Genomic DNA, 23,831 nt, shown 5'->3' on the forward strand with positions numbered 1-23,831 from the left:
TTTATACGCGTCCCAATTCATAAGCCAGAATCCCCGATCTTACTATGCTAGGGCAAATTTATGGACACCAACTAATGTCCCGGAAATAAAAAAATTTTTAGGACTTACATTTGCCATGGGGCTTGTTAAAAAACCGAGCATTCGATCCTACTGGTCCAACCACCCTGTTCAAGCCACCCCTATGTTTTCAGTCATTCTGCCTAGGACCCGTTATGAAATGCTCATGCGGTTTTGGCATTTTAACGACAATAGTCAATGCCTGCCCAGAAATGCCCCAGAACATGACAGGTTATATAAAATTAGACCCATCATTGAAAATTTGTCAGAAAAATTCTTAAGCCTCTACACCCCAACACAAAATATTTCTATAGACGAGTCCCTTGTAAAATTCAAAGGAAGACTGCACCTCAAGCAATTTATCCCATCTAAAAGGGCAAGGTTTGGAATAAAGCTCTATAAAATGTGCGAAAGTTCAACCAGATACACATCCGCTTTTCGCATATATGAGGGGAAAGATAGCCAACTAAACCCACCAGGATGCCCTACTTATCTGAGGACATCTGGAAAAATTGTTTGGGAGCTGATAAGTCCATTTTTTCAAAAAGGCTACAATCTATATGTGGACAATTATTACACAAGCATACCCCTATTTAAAAGTCTGGTTGAACACAACATCGGGGCTTGTGGGACCATCCATAAAAACCGTCAGGGGTTTCCACAACCATTGGTCAACCAAAAGTTTCAAAAGGGGCAGTCAGGGGCTGTACGCAACGGAGAGCTGCTTGCCCTGAAATATAGGGATAAGAGGGATATTTTTGTCCTCAGCTCGATCCACACAGATGCCACAAGGGCCACTGTAGAACTAGGATCCACCACTCCGAAGCAAAAACCTGTGTCAGTCATTGACTACAACAAACACATGGGGGGTGTGGACCTTGCAGACCAGGTTCTACAGCCATACCAGGTATCAAGAAAGTCCTATACCTGGTATAAAAAGTTGGTTATTTATTTGTTTCAGGTGGCCACATACAATTCTTTTGTGTTGTACAAAAAAGCAGGAAATTCAGATCCTTTTCTTGATTATCAAGAAAAGGTAATTGAAAATCTTGTCTTTCAAAGTGTTAGCCCCGCTCATCCATTAGAATCTGAGGATGTGAAAAGACTCACTGAGCCTTATGCGTCACTGACTGCTTTAAAATCTTCCACACAGAACCACGTTTTTAAACTGTAAAAATGTATCCCAATTTGTCATTCAAACATTTGGTTCATTTAGTGAATGACACATTCGAGTAGAGCTCACTTAATTTCCAGGGGGGGTTCTCCAGAATCTAAACCTTCCATTGCGTGCTTGTTTCTGGAAATCATCCATTGAGTTAAAATGGTCACTAAACCGATAGATGAATTCCCAGAGGGGTTTCATTTCCAAAATGGGGTCACTTCAGGGTGGATTCTTTAGCTCTGGTACGCTGAAAAGTGCCAGAACAGCATAATCCCCCCTGAAGTGACCCCATTATAGAAATGACACCTCTGTGGGAATTCATCTATGGGTTTAGTGACCATTTACCTATCTACTTATTTTCCCACCACTAGATTAATTTATACAGAGGAGTAGATTGTAAAATTCGGTCACTTGTTGTGGGTTTCCTCTGTTTAGGCACCTCAGGGGCTCTCCAAATGCAACATGGCGTCCGCTATCCATTCCAGTCAAATTTCCATTCCAAAAGTCAAATGGCGCTCCTTACCTTCCAAGCCATGCCGTGCGCCCAAACAGTGGCTTTGCACCACATATGGGGTATCAGCGTGCTCAGGAGAAATTGCACAACACATTTTGGGGTCCATTTTTTCTGGCTGCCCTTGTGAAAATTAAAAATTTGAGGTTAAAGTAGCAGTTTTGTGAAAAAAAGTTAAATGTTCATTGTTTTCTTCCACATTCCAAAAATTCCTGTGAAGCACCTGAAGGGTTAATAAACTTCTTGAATGTGGTTTTGAGCACCTTGAGGGGTGCAGTTTTTAGAATGGTATCACTTTTGGGTATTTTCTGTCATAAAGGCTCCTCAAAGTCACTTCAAATAAGATGTGGTCCCTAAAAAAATGTTTTTGTAAATTTTGTTGTAAAAATGAGAAATCGCTGGTCAACTTTTAACCCTTATAGCTTCCTAACAAAAAAAAATTTTGGTTCCAAAATTGTGCTGATGTGAAGTAGACATGTGGGCAATGTTATTTATTAACTATTTTGTGTGATATATCTCTCTGATTAAAGGGCATGAAAATTCAAAGTTTGAAAATTGCAAAATTTTCAAAATTTTCGCCAAATTTCTGATTTTTTCACAATCAAACGCAAGTGATATCAAAGAAATTTTACCACTATCATGAAGTACAATATGTCACAAAAAAACAATCTCAGAATCAGGGGGATCCGTTGAAGCGTTCCAGAGTAATTACCTCATAAAGTGACAGTGGTCAGAATTGAAAAAATTGGCCCGGTCACGAAGGCAAAAACAGGCTCTGGCGCAAAGTGGTTAACAACAGCAGCCCTGTAGCGCGGTGGTCTTTTTGTTGTTTTCTTGTAAATAACTTAATTTTGCACAGAAACAGATTTATCTCCTGCAAGATTATATGGCCAAATGATGATTTGCAGTGCGGTCTTGCAGGTGAAATAGCTGTTTCCCTGCAAGATTAAGTGATTGTTCAAGGAAACAGTAAGAAGCCCACAACACCATAGGGCTGCTACAGTTAAAGGAAATCTGTCAGTAGGTTTTTGCTGTGCAACCTGAGGACAGCATGAGGTAGGGGCTGAGACACAGATTTCATGGAAGTGTCACTTATCAGGCTGTGTGCTGTTGTTTCAATACAATGAATGTTTTATCACCAGGAGATTATCACTGTTTGGACTACAACTCCTGTGAGCCCTGGTCCGACCATACCGCCTCCTCTGATAAGCAGCTTACTGTCACTATACTGTACAATGTACACAGAAAGCTGTGCTGTGGGCAGGGTTAGCTTTCTGAGCGCTGCTACATCTAAAAACTCTGTGTCACAACTGCTGCACCCAGTAAACTAAGTGATACATCGTTGGATTCAGGGTCTCTTTTCCTAAACTATGCTGCTTACAGATGAGGTTGCAAAAACCTGGTGACAGATTGACATTTAGGCTGGGTTCAGATGAGCGTATGAAAAATCGGATGATTTTCATTCCATCTTCATCCATGTTATCATCTGTATGCCATCCATGTTTTCGCAATTTACATCAGTTTAACATCCGGTTTCATACATCTTCATTCAAAAATGTACACGATCAAATACAGTTTCCTAGGTTAATAATGGAAATGTATCTGTAAAAAATCAAAATGTCCATAGACTTGAATAGGTAAGTCTCATCCGAGACTCGGAAGAGAATAGTGCATGCTGCGTGCTGTGATTTTTTTCATATGGGTACTTGGCCAGTGTTCGGTCCAATTTTTACTCGAATAGCTCACGTCTGTGTTATACCCTAGTCTGAACAATAGACCACGGCACACATTGGGTGTGAACACAGCTTAATACTATAATATACAAAAGATATTGGCATAAATTATAGGGTAAGTCTACACCAGCCCATAGGTGGCAAAGATTTTCTTTTTAGGTTAATATATAGGCAAAAATTCAACAAATTTATTGAGAGGCCTAAACCTATAGGTTTTATTGGTACACACTAGATACCTTAATGTGAACAAAAAATATATTTTGCTGTAAAATACATGTAAAATAAAAAAGAAACATCTTAAAACGTCAGAAATTTGCGTAAGGGTATGTGCACACGATGCAGAAATGAAGCAGAAAATTTCTGCATCATTTCTGCATCTCCCTGGCAGAAAAAACACATGCAGATTGTGCATGCGTTTTTCCTGCGGAATACATGCGGATTCACATGCGTTTCCGCATGTGGATTGACAAGCGCTTTCCAGGCGATTTTAGCATCACCTGGAAAGTGCTTGACAACTAGGTCACACTATATAAATCCATGCAAACAGCATGGATTTATATAGTGTGACCCGAGAGAGTGTATATACTTACCTCCGATGGCCCGCGCTGTCCTGCTCAATCCGTTCTCCCGGCTGCCGGCAACTTTGAATTGAAAGACCTGCCGACGTCAGCGTCACGTGACCCGTCACATGACTCTGACGTCACCGGAGGTCCTTCAACTCACTGCAAAGTGCCGGGAACCAAGCAGGAGCGCTGCGCGGGACGACAGAAGGTAAGTATACATTTATTTTTTATTTTATTCTTGTTTTACAGCTTTTTTAATGGTACCTGGGTGTGGAGGAGACTCTCCTCTCATCTACACCCGGGTACCATCCACACATTAGAACGCGCCAATAACGAAAGTACAGATGCAGTCTTGCGGAATTGGCGCGTTCTAATGCAAGTCAATGGCGGCGAAACGCCGCGTTTACGCAAAATTAATTGACATGCTGCGGATTTTTGAGCGCAGCGTTTACGCTGCGGAAAAATCCGCATCATGGGCACAACACATGCGGATTTCAATTGGGGAACATTGCTGCCCTTCTACCATGAATTTTTAATGCGTTTCCGCGGCGTTTACGCAACTGCAAAAACTCCGCGGAAACGCATTAAATACGCATCGTGTGAACTCAGCCTTAAAGTCTACTGGGCTGTTACCATGTCTGTGGTGTTTTGCAGACCGTGTGTCTGCAAAAAAAAAAATCACGTCTGTTTTATTTTGCAAATCGGTGTCATAGGTTGTGTACCCACTATGCGTTTGTCAAGCATTTTTTATGCGAATTTTCCACAGCGTAAACGCTTGCAAAACGCTTGGTAATCCGTGCCCCATGATCCCCAATGAAAATCTGCATGTTCTGTGCCCATGCTAAAAAAAATTTCGCAGCGGAAAAATCTGCAGCATGTCCACTATTTGTGCATTTCTGCATGAGGATTTGAGGTCCCAATGCATTTGAAAAACGCAAGTCAAATCCGCATGTAAAAACGCATGTAAAATCCACAAGCGTTTTTACATGCAGAAACGCTGCAAAAATTTTCTGCTTCATTTCTGCATCGTCGGCACATACCCATAGAAGAAAGTCAGCCAAACAAGTTATGTGTCTGTGAAAATCACAGGCAGCACAGGGATGGCATCAGTGTCCAGTCTGTGGGCTGTCTGTGATTAACATTGCAATGAATAAGAGAAGCTTTGCAATAATTTTTTTTTTTCATGAAAATCTCAGATAAAGTACTGATGGTAAAAACTGACAAATGGACCAAAGACTGAGGAAACTCAGACCATTTTCTTTTATACATGAAAAATCCCTGACGTCTGAATGAGGCCTTAGGCTGTGTGACCATGCTTAATTTTTGAAGCTGTTATCACTGCATCAAAAGCGCAGCTTACTACAGTTCCAGCGAAGTGGATGAGATTTATAGAAATCTCCTGCCCACTGTACTTTTATTTCACTCAGCGTAAGCTGACCTGCGGTGCGCGTTTCATATCAACAGCATGTCAATCTCTCTTGCGGGTGCGCTGAGTTTTATATGCAGTTGTTTCCATAGGCTTGCATTAGATGCGGAAAACCCACAAGTAATAAGCGCACCTGCGTTTTTAGTACATTTCCTCAACGGAAATGGACCAAAAACACATGAAATACTCACATATTACTATATCAATAATGTTTTGTCAAAGCAAAATACCATGAACTATCAAAACCATAGCAGCTTTATATAAAATATGAAATACCAAAAAGACAAAAACCGCAGTCAAAAACACTATAAAAGCTCATAGAAAAAAACACAAGTAACCTAATTTATCTGAGGTAATGTGCACATGTTGAGTATTTGGTCAGTATTTTACATCAGTGTTTGTAACCCAAAACCAGGGATGGATGACAAATACAGAAGTGGTGATGTGTTTCTATTATACTTTTCCTATGATTGTTCCACTCCTGATTTTGGCTTAGAAATACTGAGGTAAAATAATAACCAATAGTCAACGTGTTCATGTGATCTAATGGAGCAGAGAATCTGCAACATCAGAAACTCATCAAAAGCTCATTGTTGGAACACAGCCCCAGAAGCCAAGTTCACATGTTTAGTATTTGGTCAGTATTTTACTTCAATGTTAGCAAATTGTCTCTTCAGAGAAGAAGAGGACTAGAACTCTAGTGCCACCTACAGGAAGTAGCAATCCTAAAAGCCAATAGTGACTCTATAACGAGCCTTGTCACATGACTTAGGATAAAAGTCAAAATCAAAACCTCAAATTTACAGACACTGTGTTTCAGGGTACTGCCCCTCGTCAGTGCAAAGTGTGAGATCTGGTTTGGCTGGGTGAGAGACGTGTGACTGGGAATCACCTCAGTATTTGGTCAGTATTTGTAAGCGGGGAAAAGTATAATAGAAACACGTCACCACTTCTGTATTTATCACCCTCTCCTGGGCTTACAAATACTGAGGTAAAATACCGACCAAATACTGAATGTGTGAACGTGGCTTGAGAGACATTTACTAGTGCTGGAATGTAGCATGGTATGCCAGTATGTTATTACAGTGTAGTCTTTCTGGTAAGCCATACAAGCCATGGTACCTGCCACAGGTAAACCTCGCTTTTATAAATCAGTCACACAGTGTAACATGACAGCTTGTTCTCTTTTTTTTTTTTTAACAAATACAAAACTATGTCAAGCTTTTCAAAGAAATTACACCAGGAAATTTACTACCTTGATAAATACACCCCACACATCACAGTATACTCAACTCTTCTATTGTACATCTGTATCCAGTTATCATTAGCACTACGTACACCCTGCAGTTGACTCTATCACACAAGATAATAAGGCCACGTTCAGTATTTTACATCAGAATTTGTGAGACCACATTCAGTATTTTACATCAGTATTTGGGCTCGCTCTCATTTGCCATTAAATCGGACGAATGCAATTCGATAAAAAAATCGGATTGCATTCAGACCAATTTAATCCCATGAGTGTAAGCTCAGTGGCGTTTTTTTTTCCCAACACCGATTGGATTGCGATCGGGCTGGAAAAAAATCACAGCATGCTGCATTCGGATCGCACGCACCCATATAAACCTATGGGTGCATGTGAAACATCGCACTGCACTCGGATATCACCCGAGTGCAGTGCGATACCCACCAACACCTGCCACAAAGGAGATGGAGAAATTACTTTCTCTGTCTCCTCCGCAGCTGTGCGAGAGGATCAGAGCACGGAGCACAGAGCACTGACATTCGGCTCCCGCTCACAGCAGAGCAGGAGCCAAATGTTATTATCATATTGCATCTGATGCCATAAGCTAGTGGGACCCTGGCCTTTGTAAGTCAAAATCATGAGTGGAACAATAGTCAGTATCTTTCCTCAGGAGTGGGAGCCAAAACCAGGGGTGAGTGATAAATGCAGAATTGGTGACTTGTTTCTATTCTACCTTTTCTCTGATTGTTCCTCACCTGGTTTTGGCTCCCACTCCTGAGAAAAAATACTGACTGAAAACTGACCAAATACTGATACTGGGGCCGTGGCCTAAGGCTATGTGCACACAGTCGGGAAACGCTGCGGAGAGCACACTTGCGCTGCCTGCAAACTGCAGCGTTCTACATTACAAGCATAGTGGATGGGATTTCAAGAAATCCCATGCCCACTATGGGTCTCCATACAACTGCGGATCACCCGCGGACACGGACATGCGGCGCGTCTTTGCAGACCACAGCATGTCAATTTCTCATAGGGAGTCGCTAGCCTCCGCAAGAGAAATGAGATCCGTGCAATGTATTGAATGCGGTGAATCCGCAAGGTTCAATCAACACATGCGGACTCACCTGTGTGCGGCGCTTTAGATGAAGCATAAAGTATACTGCGTTCAAAGCGCTGACAGCATGAATTGTGTGCACATCCCTTAGGGTACGTTCCCACGTTCAGGATTTGCTGCGGTTTTGATGCTGCAGAATATCCGCACCACTCCCACGCCTAATATGCAAATTAGCAGACACACATTTTACACATGCAGATTTTTTTCATTAACGCAAGTCTATGGTGAAAATCTGAAAATTGATATGCTGCGGATCTGAAAGACGCACCGCATGTCAGTTTCCGCGGGTGATCCGCAGGTGCACAGAGACGCACAGTGGACATGGGATTTCTAGAAATCCCATCCACTATGCTGTAACATCTGGTTGCTGGATTTTTGATGCTTCCTAGACACATAGCGTCAAAACCGCAACAAATCCTGAACGTGGGAACATAGCCTTGGGTGATTCAATTACATAACACTTAATACACCTGAAATCAGAACCTCCCAGCTCTCAAGATACTTGGCAGGAGGCAGCTCTACCGGAGAATTGTGCCATGTCTGCGCCATATGAACCCTGCTGCTGAATCGCTACTATTAAGTATTTGTATTTAAAGTGTGATTTTATTATCGTGAATTATTTAAAATTATTATGGATACAGCGGTGGATTTAAATCTGTCTCTTGTATAAGTAAAGAGAGTTAAGCATTTGCTTTTGGAATACTTGCATTGCTAACTATGATGACCACCCCCATTATAAAGCTATTTCTTCTATTTTTATAGTGTCCAACTCTATGCATCTTTCTGGACCTTAATAATATATTCTTATTTTGTCATCAGCAGATAGATTTGTTGAAATGGCATGCTGGGAATTGTAGTTCTCCTACATGTAATTCACATAGTATGAGATTGCATTTGCTGTGGTGGTAGTAAAATGATCCTAGAAATCATGTTGACACCCATGATAGGCAGTAGCCTTGTACAAAGTCTTCATTGCTCTTAAAACCTCCAGCCCAGGGACTGTATCACAGCTGGGCTGACATGCTCTGAGCCTTGCAGTCCTGGCTGCTGGTCAATCAGTACTGAGACTCATTTAATCCTTGGTCTTGTTTAGCAGTTTGTATCTAATTAGATTCTGGGATGCTAGTCTGGGTAATGAGCTCATGGGCTGCGACACTTAGCTCTGATTGTCTAAACCCTTTTGGGTTTTTTTATGGATGAATTGAACACAACACTGAGGTGCTAATTATTTTTTAATTACTGCAAGGTAATCCCCTGCAAGGATTCTCCAAACTTCAACTGCTTGGTGGAGTATGTGCAAGTCAATGCCTGGACACCAGTGACTGTGGAGGTGTTTGGGGAGCCCAGATCAAACTATAGCATTCAATGTGTTAACAGAAGGGAAGTCCCATTGACTGCTGATGTGACTCAATAGGCTTGTGTTGAGTGGCTTATGTAAATAGACGTTTGTAATTATATCATCATAGGATGAACTAGCCCCCCCTGCTCCTTCCCCTATGTCCAATAAGAAAGGACCCAGCTTGACACCTGCCTATATACAGAGGAAAGGAGCAAAATATCCAGAACACTCATCTTTCCTCCACCACAAACAAATATTAGGTCAGTTGAAAAGATCCAGAGAGGAAAAGGGGGGTTAACCAAAAGCCTCATTTACCAGTATCCAGCTATGACTTCCAGTAAAATAGAGATGCCTGGAGAAGTGAAGACAGACCCTGCAGCTCTGATGGCCTCTTTACATCTTCTGCCTTCACCCACCACAAACCTGGAGGTCAAGCACACCAAGGTAAGGAGCCCTTCTGCTGGGTCACTTGTGAGAAGTGTCTGGATCTCCTCCATTACACACAAGCACAGCTGCGATCAGTAGAGATAGGCTCTGAATCAGCTATCCCTTCTCACTGACTGCATTCTTCTCTGCAGCTGGGTCACCACAACTTTACTGGGCAATCCTAGAAAGTAACCTGTAATTGGAGCCTTTGGTTCAGCTGCATTTATTTCCTTAATGGCATTTCTGTTATTCCTAATAATACTGGGAGCTTCAAGATTTCTAGTAACAACTCTTACCATGTTATGTAATGTATAATGTGTCCCTCCAGAGAGCCCTGCTCTTCACTTATGTGTAGACTCTGAAGCTATTCTCTTCTTTTCAGAAAGCTCTATACTTTTCTGTCACTCAGTCTACATATTACACACAGTCTATATTTTAGGGCATACACATCATTTTTGTGTTTAGTTTTATTGTGAAGCAACCTGTTTATTAATGATAATAATAGGACTTTGTTGCAGTGACTTTTGCTGTAGGGATTTGATTGCATAACAATCTCTTGATTTTATCATTTGTAGATACAGTTTTGGATAGGCAAAGAGGGACATGCATTTATATATTCATTTCTATATGCCAATTTCTTAAACTAGTTTTATTTTTGTTGTGCTAAGAAGTCAACAGATCTGCAGACTAACAAAACCCAATAAACACTTCAAAATCCTGAACAAAATGTGTGTGTGTGTGTATATGTATGGCCATTTTTTTTTAATTTTATTTATTTTATTTTATTTTTTTACACCAATTCAGATTTTTGATGTAAGTCCACAGGGTTTTTTTTTTGTTTTGTTTTTTTTTTTACAAAACTTTGATATTGCAATAGTAGTCAGTGAATTGGTTTTGGAATTCGGTTGGGGGGATGCTATTATGTAAAATTCCGGATAGGCTTTACTGTATTAGCGTATGAGTGACATGTTCAATCTCGTGTATGATGTAGGTTTCGTCAATGATTAAAAAATCACTGCATTTTCATCTTAATTTTCAGAAAATATATAATATTTTTTACACTTGTTGTGAAACCACAAATCCCAGCATGCAGTGGGGATTCATTTTATACTCAATCATTTATGGTACTTAATTTTGCAAAATCTGGAGTACCGCAAGTACCAGAATGACTTCTTACACTTTCTGCATACTGTAATTTGTAGTTTCACAAAAGCTGAAAGTCAAAGATTGCAATTACATTACATCACATATAGCCATTAGGATTTCATTAGAAAATGTAAAGGTAAAACACTTTATAGCAAATGCAAACTTGTACTAAGGAACCTACAGTATGGAAGCACAACTGCTTATTTATTCTATATTGGTATATTTTTCAGTTAGTGTTCTATACTCAATATGGTTGAAAACAGACATATGTTCATCAAGTTCAACCGCAGGATGGGAAATGATAGAAGAGATGGGACTTATGTACAACCATAATGCTTGTTTCAGCCCCATAGTTCTGATCTTTCCCTCCTGACCCCAACTGTCGATGTACTACTGAACATAGAACAAAATTATGGAGGCCTGTTTAAAATCTGATTATCTGGACTCTAGAAGTATAATATATTGGCTAATATTTATTTGAGCTATGCAGGCAATAGAACATAATTTTAACCTATAGCTAAGTTTTCATCAAAATAGCCTTCAAGGTGTTGAACCTCATGCATTTCTCTGTTCTAGGCAGATGGAAACCTGTGTATATGTGTGTGTGTGTATATATATATATATATATATATATATATATTTATTGGAGTAAGAAAGCACCAATTACAGTATCTTGTCCAGTGTATTAATAGTGCAACAATTAACTGTAAAAAAAGACGCTGACAAAATATGCAACCTCCACCCACTTTCCTAATCTTTGTAAGAATATTCCTTTTTTTTCCTAATGAAGACATCAATATTTGACACAATTATTTGCCATTTTTATTATAAAATCCTTTATATTCTATATACCCTAAGGTGCTTATTCCAGATATAGCTTGTATTAAACACTAGCCTTTTAAGATGGCATGCTGTTTACCCCATACACAGCATAATGTGTTTCCAGAGCTTCTACCATTAATAAATGTACAAAAAAAGATGACCAACAAATCTACAATGGGATATGAATGTGTGTTAATAAAGTGTTCTCATTATTATTATTGCAAAGCACCATTATATTATGTCATGCTTTACACTGTTACAATCTCTTTATTTTTAAGGGTTTTGATCATGAGGTATTGCAGTAAGTTTATTTTTAAATGTCAGTATTTGTAAGCCAAAATTAGGAGTCCAAATTATACAAGGGGTGCAAGTGTTCTATATAATCCCTCTACCCCATGTTACTGTACTTCCATTCCTAGTTTTGGCTTAAAAATGCTGACTAAAAAACCAACATGTGAAGGTACCCCAAATCCTAGGGTTATTAGCGACACAATTTATTTTATCCAAAAGGGGAAATGATAGTTAATATGGGTCAAATTATTATTTTTTATTTTTTTTATTATTATTATTCTCCAATAACCCTTTAGAAAATGGAGCATGTAACTCATTTACAATTCTGACTATTATAGATGACCAAAATGTAACTTTTAGGGGTCATCAAATGTTGATGTAATATGACACAATTAGAAAATGTTTCTACTGGAAGGCTTGTATTGCTCTAACTGAGCATTTTCAAAATTTAATTTGGAGTCCAATGGATAGGTCCGTTTTGTTAAAAATTCTTCACTATTTTTTTTCCCTGTTTTTACTTCTTGTATGCAAAAATATATTTTTATTTTTATTGCTCTAAGCAAAAAAAAAAAGTTAATTTGATTGTTTTAGGTTTTGTTTTTATTTTTACTGTCCAACCCGCTTTCCATAAGATAGAATAGTCCTTGGGGACTGCAGAAGCTATGAACTCTGAATTGCGGCATCTGACTTTTGCAGGCCTTCTTTTGGTGAATTTACACTTTGAATGACTAGCATTGGAGACACATATAGTATATGATAACTGCCCAGGATTGCATTAAATTAACCTTCACAAATGGATATTTATTGGTGCACTTTAAAAAGAATGTGTGGCTGCAAGGGGTAGCTGTAATTAATACGACCATTCAGGCCCCCTACATGCTGATAGGCATTTCTACCATCTGGGTGAAAAAATGTCCCTGATTAATGCTACAATGGTGGTTTTAACGCTTCAGTAATTATGCATTTTTGTGTTTTCAACACTAAACATAATTCTGTCACATAAACAGCAGGGGGACCTGCTTGGATCTTTTATGGGGGTTCTATCTGTAATTCCTCGCATCCTACAGTTATATAAAGGATTAATTAAGGCTTGCTCTGGCTAAATCCTTCAATCATCATCATATTTTTTATTTTTTTTTTGGTCTAGTAGTCTCACGACTATAATAAAACAAAAAAATACTGAAATTATTCTGAATACTTAAATTCACACATGGCAGTTCTGTTGCAGAAATTTCAACAGCTGAAAACTGTCCCATGCTGTAAATTTTAAAAAAAGTTACTGCAGCATGTGAATAGATTTTTGCAAACCTTATTCCAATGAATGAATCCATCGCAGATCTTTCTGTAGCAAATCTGCCATATGTAAACTTGCCCTATAGGAGTGCCTTTTAAGATGGTTATATAGAATAGAACTGTCAGTAAAGTGCTGAAAATAATTGTCTAGCTTTAGACAAAAAAAAGGTTCTCATCCATTTGTCAGCTCATGTAAACTTGGTGGGACGCCAGAGCCTAGGAATGTTTTCAATTAAGCTGGTTATTTTTGCAGCTTAGTTTAATGTAAATTAATCTGTGCTTAATTTAGATACTTCTACTAAGAACAACAAACCTATAAAACAATATTGTGTATGATTAAGCGTTAGTGATATATTGTTTCCCCCTCTATTTTTATTACTATATGATTTGACAATGGTTTACATGACAAGCAAGTTGACCAAGCAAAAAGAACTTTCAGTCCTCACTTAGACCAAAGCCCAAAATTGTGTGTATCTACATTTTAGTAGGGCATATAAGTGACGTTTGATATGCTTTAAGCTAGGTAGGGTCTGTCGCAGATTCCGTTATTTTTACCGGGACAAGTGGAGCAGAATGCTGCACCTTTTTACCAAATAAAAAAACCTCAGTTACGGAAATCTGACCCCATTTTAAGTTACTCAGGGTCCATCTGGCACTATTGGTGTCGGTCATGTGCACTGATCCTTTCCTGACAATAATTCTTTTTTTTTTTTTTGTTCTTAACACAGTTCAGAATAGATGAATTCCTAATTCCAATGTGAACCCAGCCATACTGCAACATCTCAGGCGTCTTTCAGACGTCCGTGATCATTGTTCTGATTTCGGATCACAATGCATGAAATGGCCAAATGTATGCCAAACCGATCATGACAGCCTCCTAGAAATATATGAAGCTGTCATGCCCGGGAAACAGTCCTTAAGAGAATTCTAGTAGTGAAGATCATGGTCTAGGTTCCCTGGATGAACTTTAAATGAGTTTTTGATTTTTGAAGCATTTCGGCACCTAGTAAGTAAATTACGTTACTTGCATTTTGTTTTTTTTGTTTTTCACATGTTTTTTTTCCCTCTATTTACGATGTAATTTTTTTTAAAATAAAGTTGCATTGTTTTTGATACTTCCTGTTTGCATTTGAAAAAACTTTACTGATGCCATCATGTGCAGATTACATGATTTTCTTTTTTTAATGCGTTTCTGCAGCCGAGCCACAATAAGGACACATGTGTTTGTTTTTTTTCTACCTGTGGTTTTTCAGGAGCTACTGCAATCCTATGGGGGGAAAAAAAAAAACGTACATAAAATTTTGCATGTTGTGGATTTGAAACACGCACCGCAGGTCAGTTTACACTGAGTAAAAAAAAATGCAGTGGGCATGAGATTTCTAGAAATCCCATCCATTTTGCTGGAACTAAAAGATGATGTGTTTTTTGTGTAGCGAAAATACGCAGCGTCAAAAACTCATCATGGGCACACAGCCTTAGAAGAAGAAACATTAGGCCATGATCACGTCAGCATAGGGCTGCATTCACATCAAAGCCAGGAGTGAATGCAAAGGAAAGAAATAGTCTGAAGAAAAGGCTGATAATGTCCCCTCCTAGCATGTAGGTTTTTTCTGTTTTTGCCACATATCAACATTGTATGTGTGAATCTACCCTATGTGATCTGTGTATTTTAAGAAGTAATGTTACTTATTGTAAAAGGGTATTTTCATCAAGTTTGCTGCAGAAATTTTTGCAACTATTCCATTTGTTAAAATGGAGCTTTGAGGATTCCTTTTGCATGTTGCCAACCCTATTCAGATAAATGGAACTGATTGTTCAGTTTTTATAGCAAATCTGCTGTGATTGTGAATATAACCCTGGGATATGTTCATACAGGTTGCAGATATTCAGGATAGAAAATCCACTGCGGATTACGTGACCAGCATTATAGAAGAGATATTGCAAAATGTTATCCACACACTTGAGAAAATTTGCATCATAAATTGACGGTCAATGTGGATTTCATATGCATATGTATGCTGCGGAATTCACGCTATTGCAATGCAGAAAAATCTCCATTTAGTATTGGGTTTGGCATAAATGCTGCTGTCTGTTCCTGACCATATGACAGTACACAGATGGGTGGATGGAAGGGATTTCAACAACATTTCTGGAGGCCCAATATACCGTGCCTACAACGCCGTGTATAAGTTTGGTGAAAGGTTGGTCTTCTACTTATTTGCTATCTAGTAGATCTGCAAATCTCCTCCAAAAAAACAGGGTTGTGGAGTCTGTAAGCCAAACCTCCGACTCCTCAATTTCCATGACACTGACTCCACGACTCCGACTCCCTCATACATGGCTCATTTCTAAGTGATAAATTTACTGTAGCACAGATTCATCTCAGCTAAAAGTCTAGACCCTTAGATCAGGCATAGGACAGACATTTATAGGACATGTCATAACTTTCCCAAATTCTTAAGAAATAAATATTCCCCACAATCTGCACTGAACTACGGTACCCAATTTATTATATATTTTAGGAGTGTGAGTCGGTCCATGGAAAAAAATGGGAGGGCGCCGCACAAATTTGTTTGTTCAGTAGCCAGAATGACTGTACTTTTAAACTGTCACATTTTGTTTTAATTTGGCTAGCTACTCCTTCTCTCCCTGGACTTAAGCACTCAATTTGCCTTCTTGTAGTTAACCTTGCTGCAAGTTTTAAGAATGTTTACATGTTGCTGTTTTTTGTTTTTTATTTTTTGCTGCGTATTTGGTGTAATTGTGTCATTTGTCTATAGTACATGGTTGCATTTTTTTCTGTTTTTGCACTCTCATTGCATTGTATGGTGAAAAAATGCTAAATTGACATGCTGCAGTTTTCCAATTGAGTCGGGGAACAATCGTGTGCATGACATCTCATAGCTTTGAATTTGCATAAAAACGCTTCAAGAATGCAATGTGTGAACATAGCCTAAACCGGTTTTGACTTCAAACTTTTTTTTTTTTGTCTCCATTAAACTAAAAAAAAAAAAAAAAAAAAAAAAAAAAAAACCTCAACAAGCCATAGATACCCTGATTGCAGTAGGATAAATAAGCAGCTTTATTTAAGTGAACTTTGGTGCAGATTTCTAGACTGATTTAACATTGTAATTTACATAATGTGTGATACTAGCTTCAGGAGGCCAAGCATACATGATTGATCTCCACTTTCTCACTTGCTCCTTCTTTCTCCTGTTACCTCCCTGAAAACATGAATTCAGGAGGTTAGAATTCTACATGCCCAACTCCTGTTCTCTGAACATAAGATTATTCCTGGATATGCGATATGTATGAGATCTAATAAATGTGGCTAGCAGTACTTTGAAAGCTGTTCCTTTTTGCCTAAAGAAATGCTTGATCTCCTTACCCCCACATAACTGGCGTAGATAAACTTCTTCTATGTGGTATATTAGTAAAGCAGTATAGTAAGCAAGGTATTCTCAAAATTACAATAGAACTATTTTTGAGGTTGTATAGAGCAAATCCATCAATTCAGAAATCCACAGTACAAAAGTTTGTCCTACCGCTGGGTTTACAAATCGCAGCCAAGCAAGAAACCATTGCTTATACTTCATTCTTCTCCGAAAGTTGTGTAAAAAGTTTAATTAAACAATCAATCAAATTCCAAGCCAAGCATGCTAAAACATTTGTATGTTATACATGTTATTCAGATGTTTGCCCCCTGTGGCTAAGAAAGCAAACAGCACTGACCTCCCCTTTCTTGTGTTATGGTGTCTACAAATTGCACCAAATGTCTTCAAATTGTTTTTTTGAGAACCATGTCTGCTCCATTCATGCAAAGAATCTAAGCTAACATGTTTGATATTATTAGCAGGATCTGCATAGTTACAAAATGCAGTGTATTTTATTGTAACTTAGTAGCTGAAAAACTTTACTTTTTTTTTTTTTTTTTTTTTTTGGTTTTTCCCTTTCTTATGGCATAATTGCTGAGCTTTAGGCACAAACCTCTTATGTACTTGTAGACCAAATTTAGAATGGAATATCTTGTGATTATTTTAAAAAGTGTAGTGAGACTTATGTGGCCAAGTTTTGGATTGTGTATCGACCCAATCTAATTAAGGTTTTTAGAGGAGACCTACTATTGTATTGGATACAGTGGTAGCAGTTCAACCAGGGCCATTGTGTCTAGGGGAGCCCTCTGCTGTATAAAATACCATTGTCTAAACAGTAGATTGTTTGATGTTTTAGATAGATATTTATATATTTTGAATAATGGCCATATTTAAAGGGGTTTTGCTGTGAAAACAAGTTGGCACCAATCCACAGGATAAGCAGTAACTTTTATTACCAATAGAATGTAGCCGCAGTGAGGATGCTTGACTGATGCTCCATTCATTCTCTATAGGGCAGTCATGTGCTGCACGAGGCTTTTTCCGGCAGTCTCATTGAGAAGGAATGGAATGTCAGCCGTGCATCTGACCTGCCTCTCCACTTTATAACTGGCATAAAAGTTCCCTGATCTGCTGATTGGTGCTGGCCCCAGTGATCAGCAAGTTAGCACCTATAGGCAAGATAGGTGCTAACTTGTTTTCGCTGGACAACCCCCTTTTTAATAGTCCATTTATTTGCTGGCCATACAATAGCAGATCAGAATTTTGTTCCTTGACTACATATTCCAGAAATGTTGGAAGAAAGTGTAACTAGGCATGGCATTCAATAGTAGATTTTCAGAACCAGCCATGCTGAACCAAATATTGAGAACACAGTAAACAGGGGTTGTCCACTACTTTGATATTGGCCTTTCCAGAGGATAGATCATCAATATCAGATTGGTGAGGCTCCGACACTGAGCACCCCACTGATCAGCTGTTTACATTGAGCCACCAGCAGAGATAACAGCACGGCTCTGCACCCTGCTTAGTGGATTTCGCTTTTTTTTTTTTTTTTGCAATTCAATTGAGTGATAGGTCATCAATATCATACTGCATAGAGAGAAAATGCCACACGTTGTCCTTCTTCCACACTGTACGACTACTTCTATCATTTTCTGGTTGATACTGTTATCTGTCTGATTTACACCTATACTTTCTTTTCACTTTCTTTTTGTGTTTTGGTCACCAACATTTCATCTAATGTGAGAATTTTTAAGTTACTTTTTTTTTTTTTAAGTAGTGTATTTGTTTGAACATGAAATTTGGATTGCAGATTTATAGATATTATTGGAGGCATCACTGTTCGGGATGGGGCACACTTTATAAGGTGACTCTATTTTGTCTGTGATTTCCAAATATATTTTTTCCAAATATATTTTTTTGTCTGATCTGATACTCGCTGCTGTATATGTAACAAATATCTTTTTTTTTTTAATCAAAGAATAGGGCAGCCCCTTAATAAAGTGATCTTAAATCTAGCCCAAACCCCTCCCCCATACCAGCCATAAGCTCCTTTTCTGATTTTTCTCTCTATAGATCATTATATCTGCATTCCTGAAGAATGTAATGATTTTCCTAAGATTCCTAGCATATTAACTAACAGGAAGCATGCATGTTCTGAAAGAAAGGTTAGTATGCTTCCTCTCATGGTACACTTATTACAGGTGCCTACTATCTTGGTGCAGAGCAATGGATTTTATATGCCTCTTAAACTGTATACAGTTTCTTTCATAAAACAAAACCTGATGTTGCTAAAGGGCAAACAGATGTGATTTATTTCTAAACTGACTGTACTCCAAAAACAAACTTGTGGTTTCAGTTTTGTGGGCTACACATGGAAGGTCTACCAGATAGTAAATGGGTGAAATGAGATATATATCTAGATCTATTTTTTTATTTAAAAGACTACTAAATGCACAGTTTTTACATGTTGCAGTCTAGATATAAGGCTTCCAAATTGAACTTGTTCTGGAAATCTTTCCCATCCTCCTGAGTTTGTGCTGTGGCAATGTATCGAACAGCAGCGTCCTACCGGATTGAAGAGCGCTCAGTAGAATGAAGGTGTTGGGATATATTCACAAACGATTCTGTTTGAGTGGGGATGGATGGCAGCAAGAACATGCATGTCTGCAAGCTCCAGTCATTGCATTTGTTCTATTTAACATGTAAATTTACTTTTTTGATTTTGTTTAATTCATCCATTATCCTAAATGCTGCTTGACCCCATCCACACAAAGTAAAACCTAAAAACTGCAACTGATGTAAAATGCCAAATTTATACTAAATTCTTCTCTTCCTCAGCAGTCCAGCACAGAAGTTCTGATGGTACTCCCAGTCTTTGTTTACAAGCGGCCTGCATGTCACTGCTGCAGAAATTAAGCATTCTGCCTGCATAGTGGCGCTGACTGGGTTCCCTACACCCAGCAATCAAATGATCACTGGTCTGGAGGTGGAAGTGCTGACAGCGCCTCCTATTTTGTATACACAATGCTTGTTCAGCACTGGGTATACAGGGATTGTAAAGGCAAGGATGGTAAGGAACCATCTCTGCCTTCTCTATGGGGATTCCGGCTATGTCTGAGATCTGGTTCCGCACGTTGTTGTGCAACTTCTCTACTATGCAGTGACTTTTTAGAAAGCAGACCACGTGGACATTTTAGATTCTATCGGCAGCGCAAAAGTTATATGGCTCATCAAAATGCCCTAATTATATTGGAAACTTGAAAAGCACTCAGGAAAGTGGAGGACTCGTCATGTCAGGCGATATTCACATGGCATTGTTTGAGTAGGTATGTGTTTTTCATTTTTGGAACTTATTCTTCTCAAAAACTCTTGTAAAACCCATCTAGAGTTGCTGAACTGTAGAAGAGACATGGCCCGCGCCTCCAAAAATCTTACGTTGATCTAATGCTGCTGGGCAAAAATTTACAAAACTGAACATGAGGTTCTTAGTTTAACATTCTGATCAGACTGTATGAAGCCCACTAGCACGTCACAGTAAACCTCTCAATAGGTCCCTAACTTCTTATAGCTGTTAAGGTGTGGCGTCATGCATCAGCAGAGCGGGCAACCTGGTGCCTTTCAGCACCCATGCTGCAAGGCTGAGTCCCCATGACTCCAGGCCACACCGCCCCACAGGCACAAAACCACAGCAACAATGGTCACCTCACAGCACAAACACCAAGTGTAAGGAGGAAAAAAAAACCTCACCTTCCACACCTGCGGTCCATGTCGTTTTTTTTCTTTCTACAGTTCATCTAGAGTTGCTAATTTTTTTTTTTTCCATTATTGATTAATTAATTCAAAAATCACCAACAACAAACATATATTTTTTTTATTTATTTATTTTTTTTATACCCTGTTCGGTGGAGAAGGAGGAATGCCCTATTTTTATGGACTGTCTAGGAATTTCTAGTAGGTGGTGATATACGTCACTCTGTGTTGGTGCCCGTGTATGGTTTCAATCCATAATTGAATGAACTGAAGGAAAAAAAAATTGATTGCACTCACCATAGCACTTCTCAATTTTTTTATTTTTTTTTGCCTTCACAGCCACCCCAGCAATCCACACCTTTCTGATGAAGGCCTGGATTCAGGGCCCAAACGTTAAAAATTCTGTATATATTGGATTGTATGAGTAAATAAATATATATATATTTTTTTGCATTTCATCCTTCTGAGTGCTAAGTTTTCATATACCTACTGTCCAGGAATTTCTGTTAATTTGGCAAACCTGTTTAAAATCATTTCCATGGGAAATCCACTTTACTGTTCATATGAGAATTTTTTGTTTTTGTCTAGTGGAAAGAGTTCATGTCACGGTTTTGTAGTGGATTCTGATGATGTCCACTCCAAATCAAAAGGCTGCAAAAAAAAAAAAAAAAACTCCATGGAGTGCCCTGAAGTGATTTCTGCTTACAAAGCTCATGGTTTTTGTACACCTTGAAAAACACTGTGCATATACCCTTAGGTGTTGTAGTTTTGTTACAGCTGGAAAACCACAGGTTGCAGGCCAGTGCTGGAGACTGATTACTCACTGAAACCCTCCTTCTGCCATCGCTGTTGCCCATTCTCAAAATTTAATTTAATAAAATTTTAAATGTGTTCAAGGAAATTAGAAAATCGCTCAAAGTTTAGTTTAAAATCTGAAAATTGGCAGTAACGTGCACCTGGGGAGGTTGACTATAAATCATCGCATCACAGAAACTATATCAAATGAAGACTGTAAATCATCATTGTTCCTATGGCACATCATTTTACAACTGCTTTTAAAAAAGGAAATTGGATCTTACATTGCCACCACCTGTTGATATGTGTTTTAAATGAATGGTGAATGTGGCCTACACTGAAAGTTTTATGTGAGGTGTTCACTGATTTAAATTATTACTGATGCATGGGGGAGTTTTAATGGGTTGTTTTTAACTTTTCTTCCAATTTGCTGTTTCTACATCTAAGCTATCTATGGATGGTTCCTTAAGAAAATGCCCTCTACACCTCCCGGAGACCTGTCGTAGTTAATCAATTACTTTTATTTTTCTTTAAATATGTGTACTTAATGCTGAATTAAGCTGTAAAAACACCAAGTCTGATTTATGGTAAAAAGTCGTCCTTAATTAACGCTGAATCCAGGGGAATGGCAATAGTGGATGGCTTTTGCTATTGAATTTGAACAATGGCCTCTCAGGGTTCTGCACAGTGATTTACGTGGAAACAAGTCTTGCTTCACTAAGGGTTTTCATTTCTTTGTCACGCAGTCCTCAGCGATGGCTATATATACTCTCCAGATAGGATGATTTCATGTCATAGTTTATCTGATTTACACACTGCCCTTAGACCACACTCTATAAATTAGAAAGTGTGGTGGTGGGGAAACTAATTTAAGCTTTGCAGGGATTCCTTGTGTTTTCTTGCAATGTGTCATCACTTGTCCACTACATGGCATTTTTATGAAGTGCCCATAATGAAAGTCAGATTAAATGCACAGGGTATATACATTTAATCGACGACCATCCGACTTTGTATAGCTGGAAGAGTTCTATATATGTGTATAAAAGCCCCAAGTGAATGCAAATTTATTGCAGAAGAATGTGGGCTTGGTGGTATGGATATGTACAGGCTGGTACTACCTGACACAGAACACTTAAATAACTCACTTTTCAAAGTCTTAAGTGTAAGGTTTTTGCTTGTAAATCCAGCAGCTGGTGCTTTTCAAGACTTGAATCTGTTCCAGAATGTTAGCTGAAGGTACTTTACACAGACTGGAGTAAATGGTAGGAGTTTTACAGCCAATTTAAATGTAATCAACCTTTGGTAATAATAAAGTAATGTTACTAACTTGTCGTGCTTTGAGAGAAGAGAAGTAGCATCATGATTTGTGACATCACTGCTTCAATGTGATATCATGATGCAAATTTGTGTGTCTTTGTGGTGAAATATTTTTGCACATTAACTTGATGGCAGGTTTATAAATTAGAAACCCAAGTTTGGTGGACGATCAGTAAAGCTTGAACTGTCTTGCCTGGTTGGACCTAACCTAAAAATGCAGACTAGCGACATTTTTATAAAAACTAGTCTGCTCTGGTTCTAATTAGATATTTTTTTTTTTTATAATCTAGACACAATTACAATAAATTAGTACCAGTCCCAAGGCCCTTCTATATCATAGGATGGTGGCTCAGTGGCTAGCACTGTTACTTTGCAGCGCTAGGGTCCTGGGTTCAAATCCCACCAAGGACAACATCAGCAAGGAGTTTATGTTCTCCCCTGGGTACTCCAGTTTCCTCCCACACTCCAAAGACCTACTGATGGAGACAATATCTATAAAGTGCTGTGAACTATGATAATGCTATATAAGTAAGAAAAATAATTGGACCATGTGCACCCATACAAGTCTTTGGGTGCGTGTGAAACATCAGACTGCACTCAGATGTGAGACAATGAAGATGGAGAAGTTAAAGTCTCAGTCTTCTCCTCACTGGTAATATCTTTCATACAAGAGAATCTGATCACAGTAAGAGGACACTTGGCTCAATCTGAGAGTGCTATGCGATGTTTTATTGCGTAGCACTTAGCCGTGTTATACACTCGTGTGACTCCGGCCTTAGGCAGAGAAAATCCTCTCACAGGAGTAGTGGTATGTGAGTCGGTTAGTGTTTCTGCCTACCATACAGCAAGACTTCAGATTGAGACCTGATTAAAGATAAGGTTAAGAAATAATTAAATATATACAGTAGTCATTCAAGCCACCCCTCTCCACCCCCCCACCCCCCCCCTCCCCCTCCCCAAGTCCTGTGTAGGAAACTCCACACAGATATAGAAGTACCGGTATGTAAGAGAAACCTGCACCATGGGACCCCAGGGTTTTCATAACCTTATAGATTGGTGACGTCAGTCCTGAATAAAATGACTTGAGTATTAGATTTAACTTTCTTTTACACTCATGATTAAGGTTACTCATGAATGATGGCCTTCTAACTGCCTTCACACTTTTTAAATACTGTACTAAATCTTGGCATAAAACTATAAAAAAAAAAAAATATATTTATTTTATTTTTTTTTAGATTTTTATCAATAATGAGTGGCAAAGTTCAGAAAGTGGAAAGTTGTTTCCGATCTACAACCCAGCCACTGGAGAGCAGATATGCGAAGTTCAGGAAGCCGAAAAGGTAATCACTTCAATAGTCCAGTTTCTCAATTTTGAAAAATGTTTGTTATAAAAAAAAAAACAAACACAAATTTCAGGTGAAACTTTTTTTCTTTTCTCTTTTCTTTTTTCTTTTCTTTCCCTT

The 23,831-nt window shown here is 38.6% G+C and overlaps 1 protein-coding gene across 1 annotated transcript in view; it reads left to right on the forward strand.

Annotated features, from left to right (window-relative positions):
• The first annotated feature begins 9,296 nt into the window (after positions 1-9,296).
• The window catches only part of ALDH1A2 (aldehyde dehydrogenase 1 family member A2), a 52,193-nt gene continuing 37,658 nt past the window's right edge, over positions 9,297-23,831 (forward strand). The window contains exons 1-2 of the mRNA XM_073652977.1: positions 9,297-9,595; positions 23,604-23,708. Coding sequence (XP_073509078.1) covers positions 9,479-9,595; positions 23,604-23,708 — 222 coding nt within the window. The 5' untranslated portion in view covers positions 9,297-9,478. The remainder of the gene's footprint in view (positions 9,596-23,603; positions 23,709-23,831) is intronic.

The sequence above is a fragment of the Phyllobates terribilis genome, unplaced genomic scaffold (assembly GCF_046119375.1).
Source record: "Phyllobates terribilis strain yellow unplaced genomic scaffold, ASM4611937v1 Scaffold_11__3_contigs__length_659146591, whole genome shotgun sequence".
NCBI lineage: Eukaryota > Metazoa > Chordata > Amphibia > Anura > Dendrobatidae > Phyllobates > Phyllobates terribilis.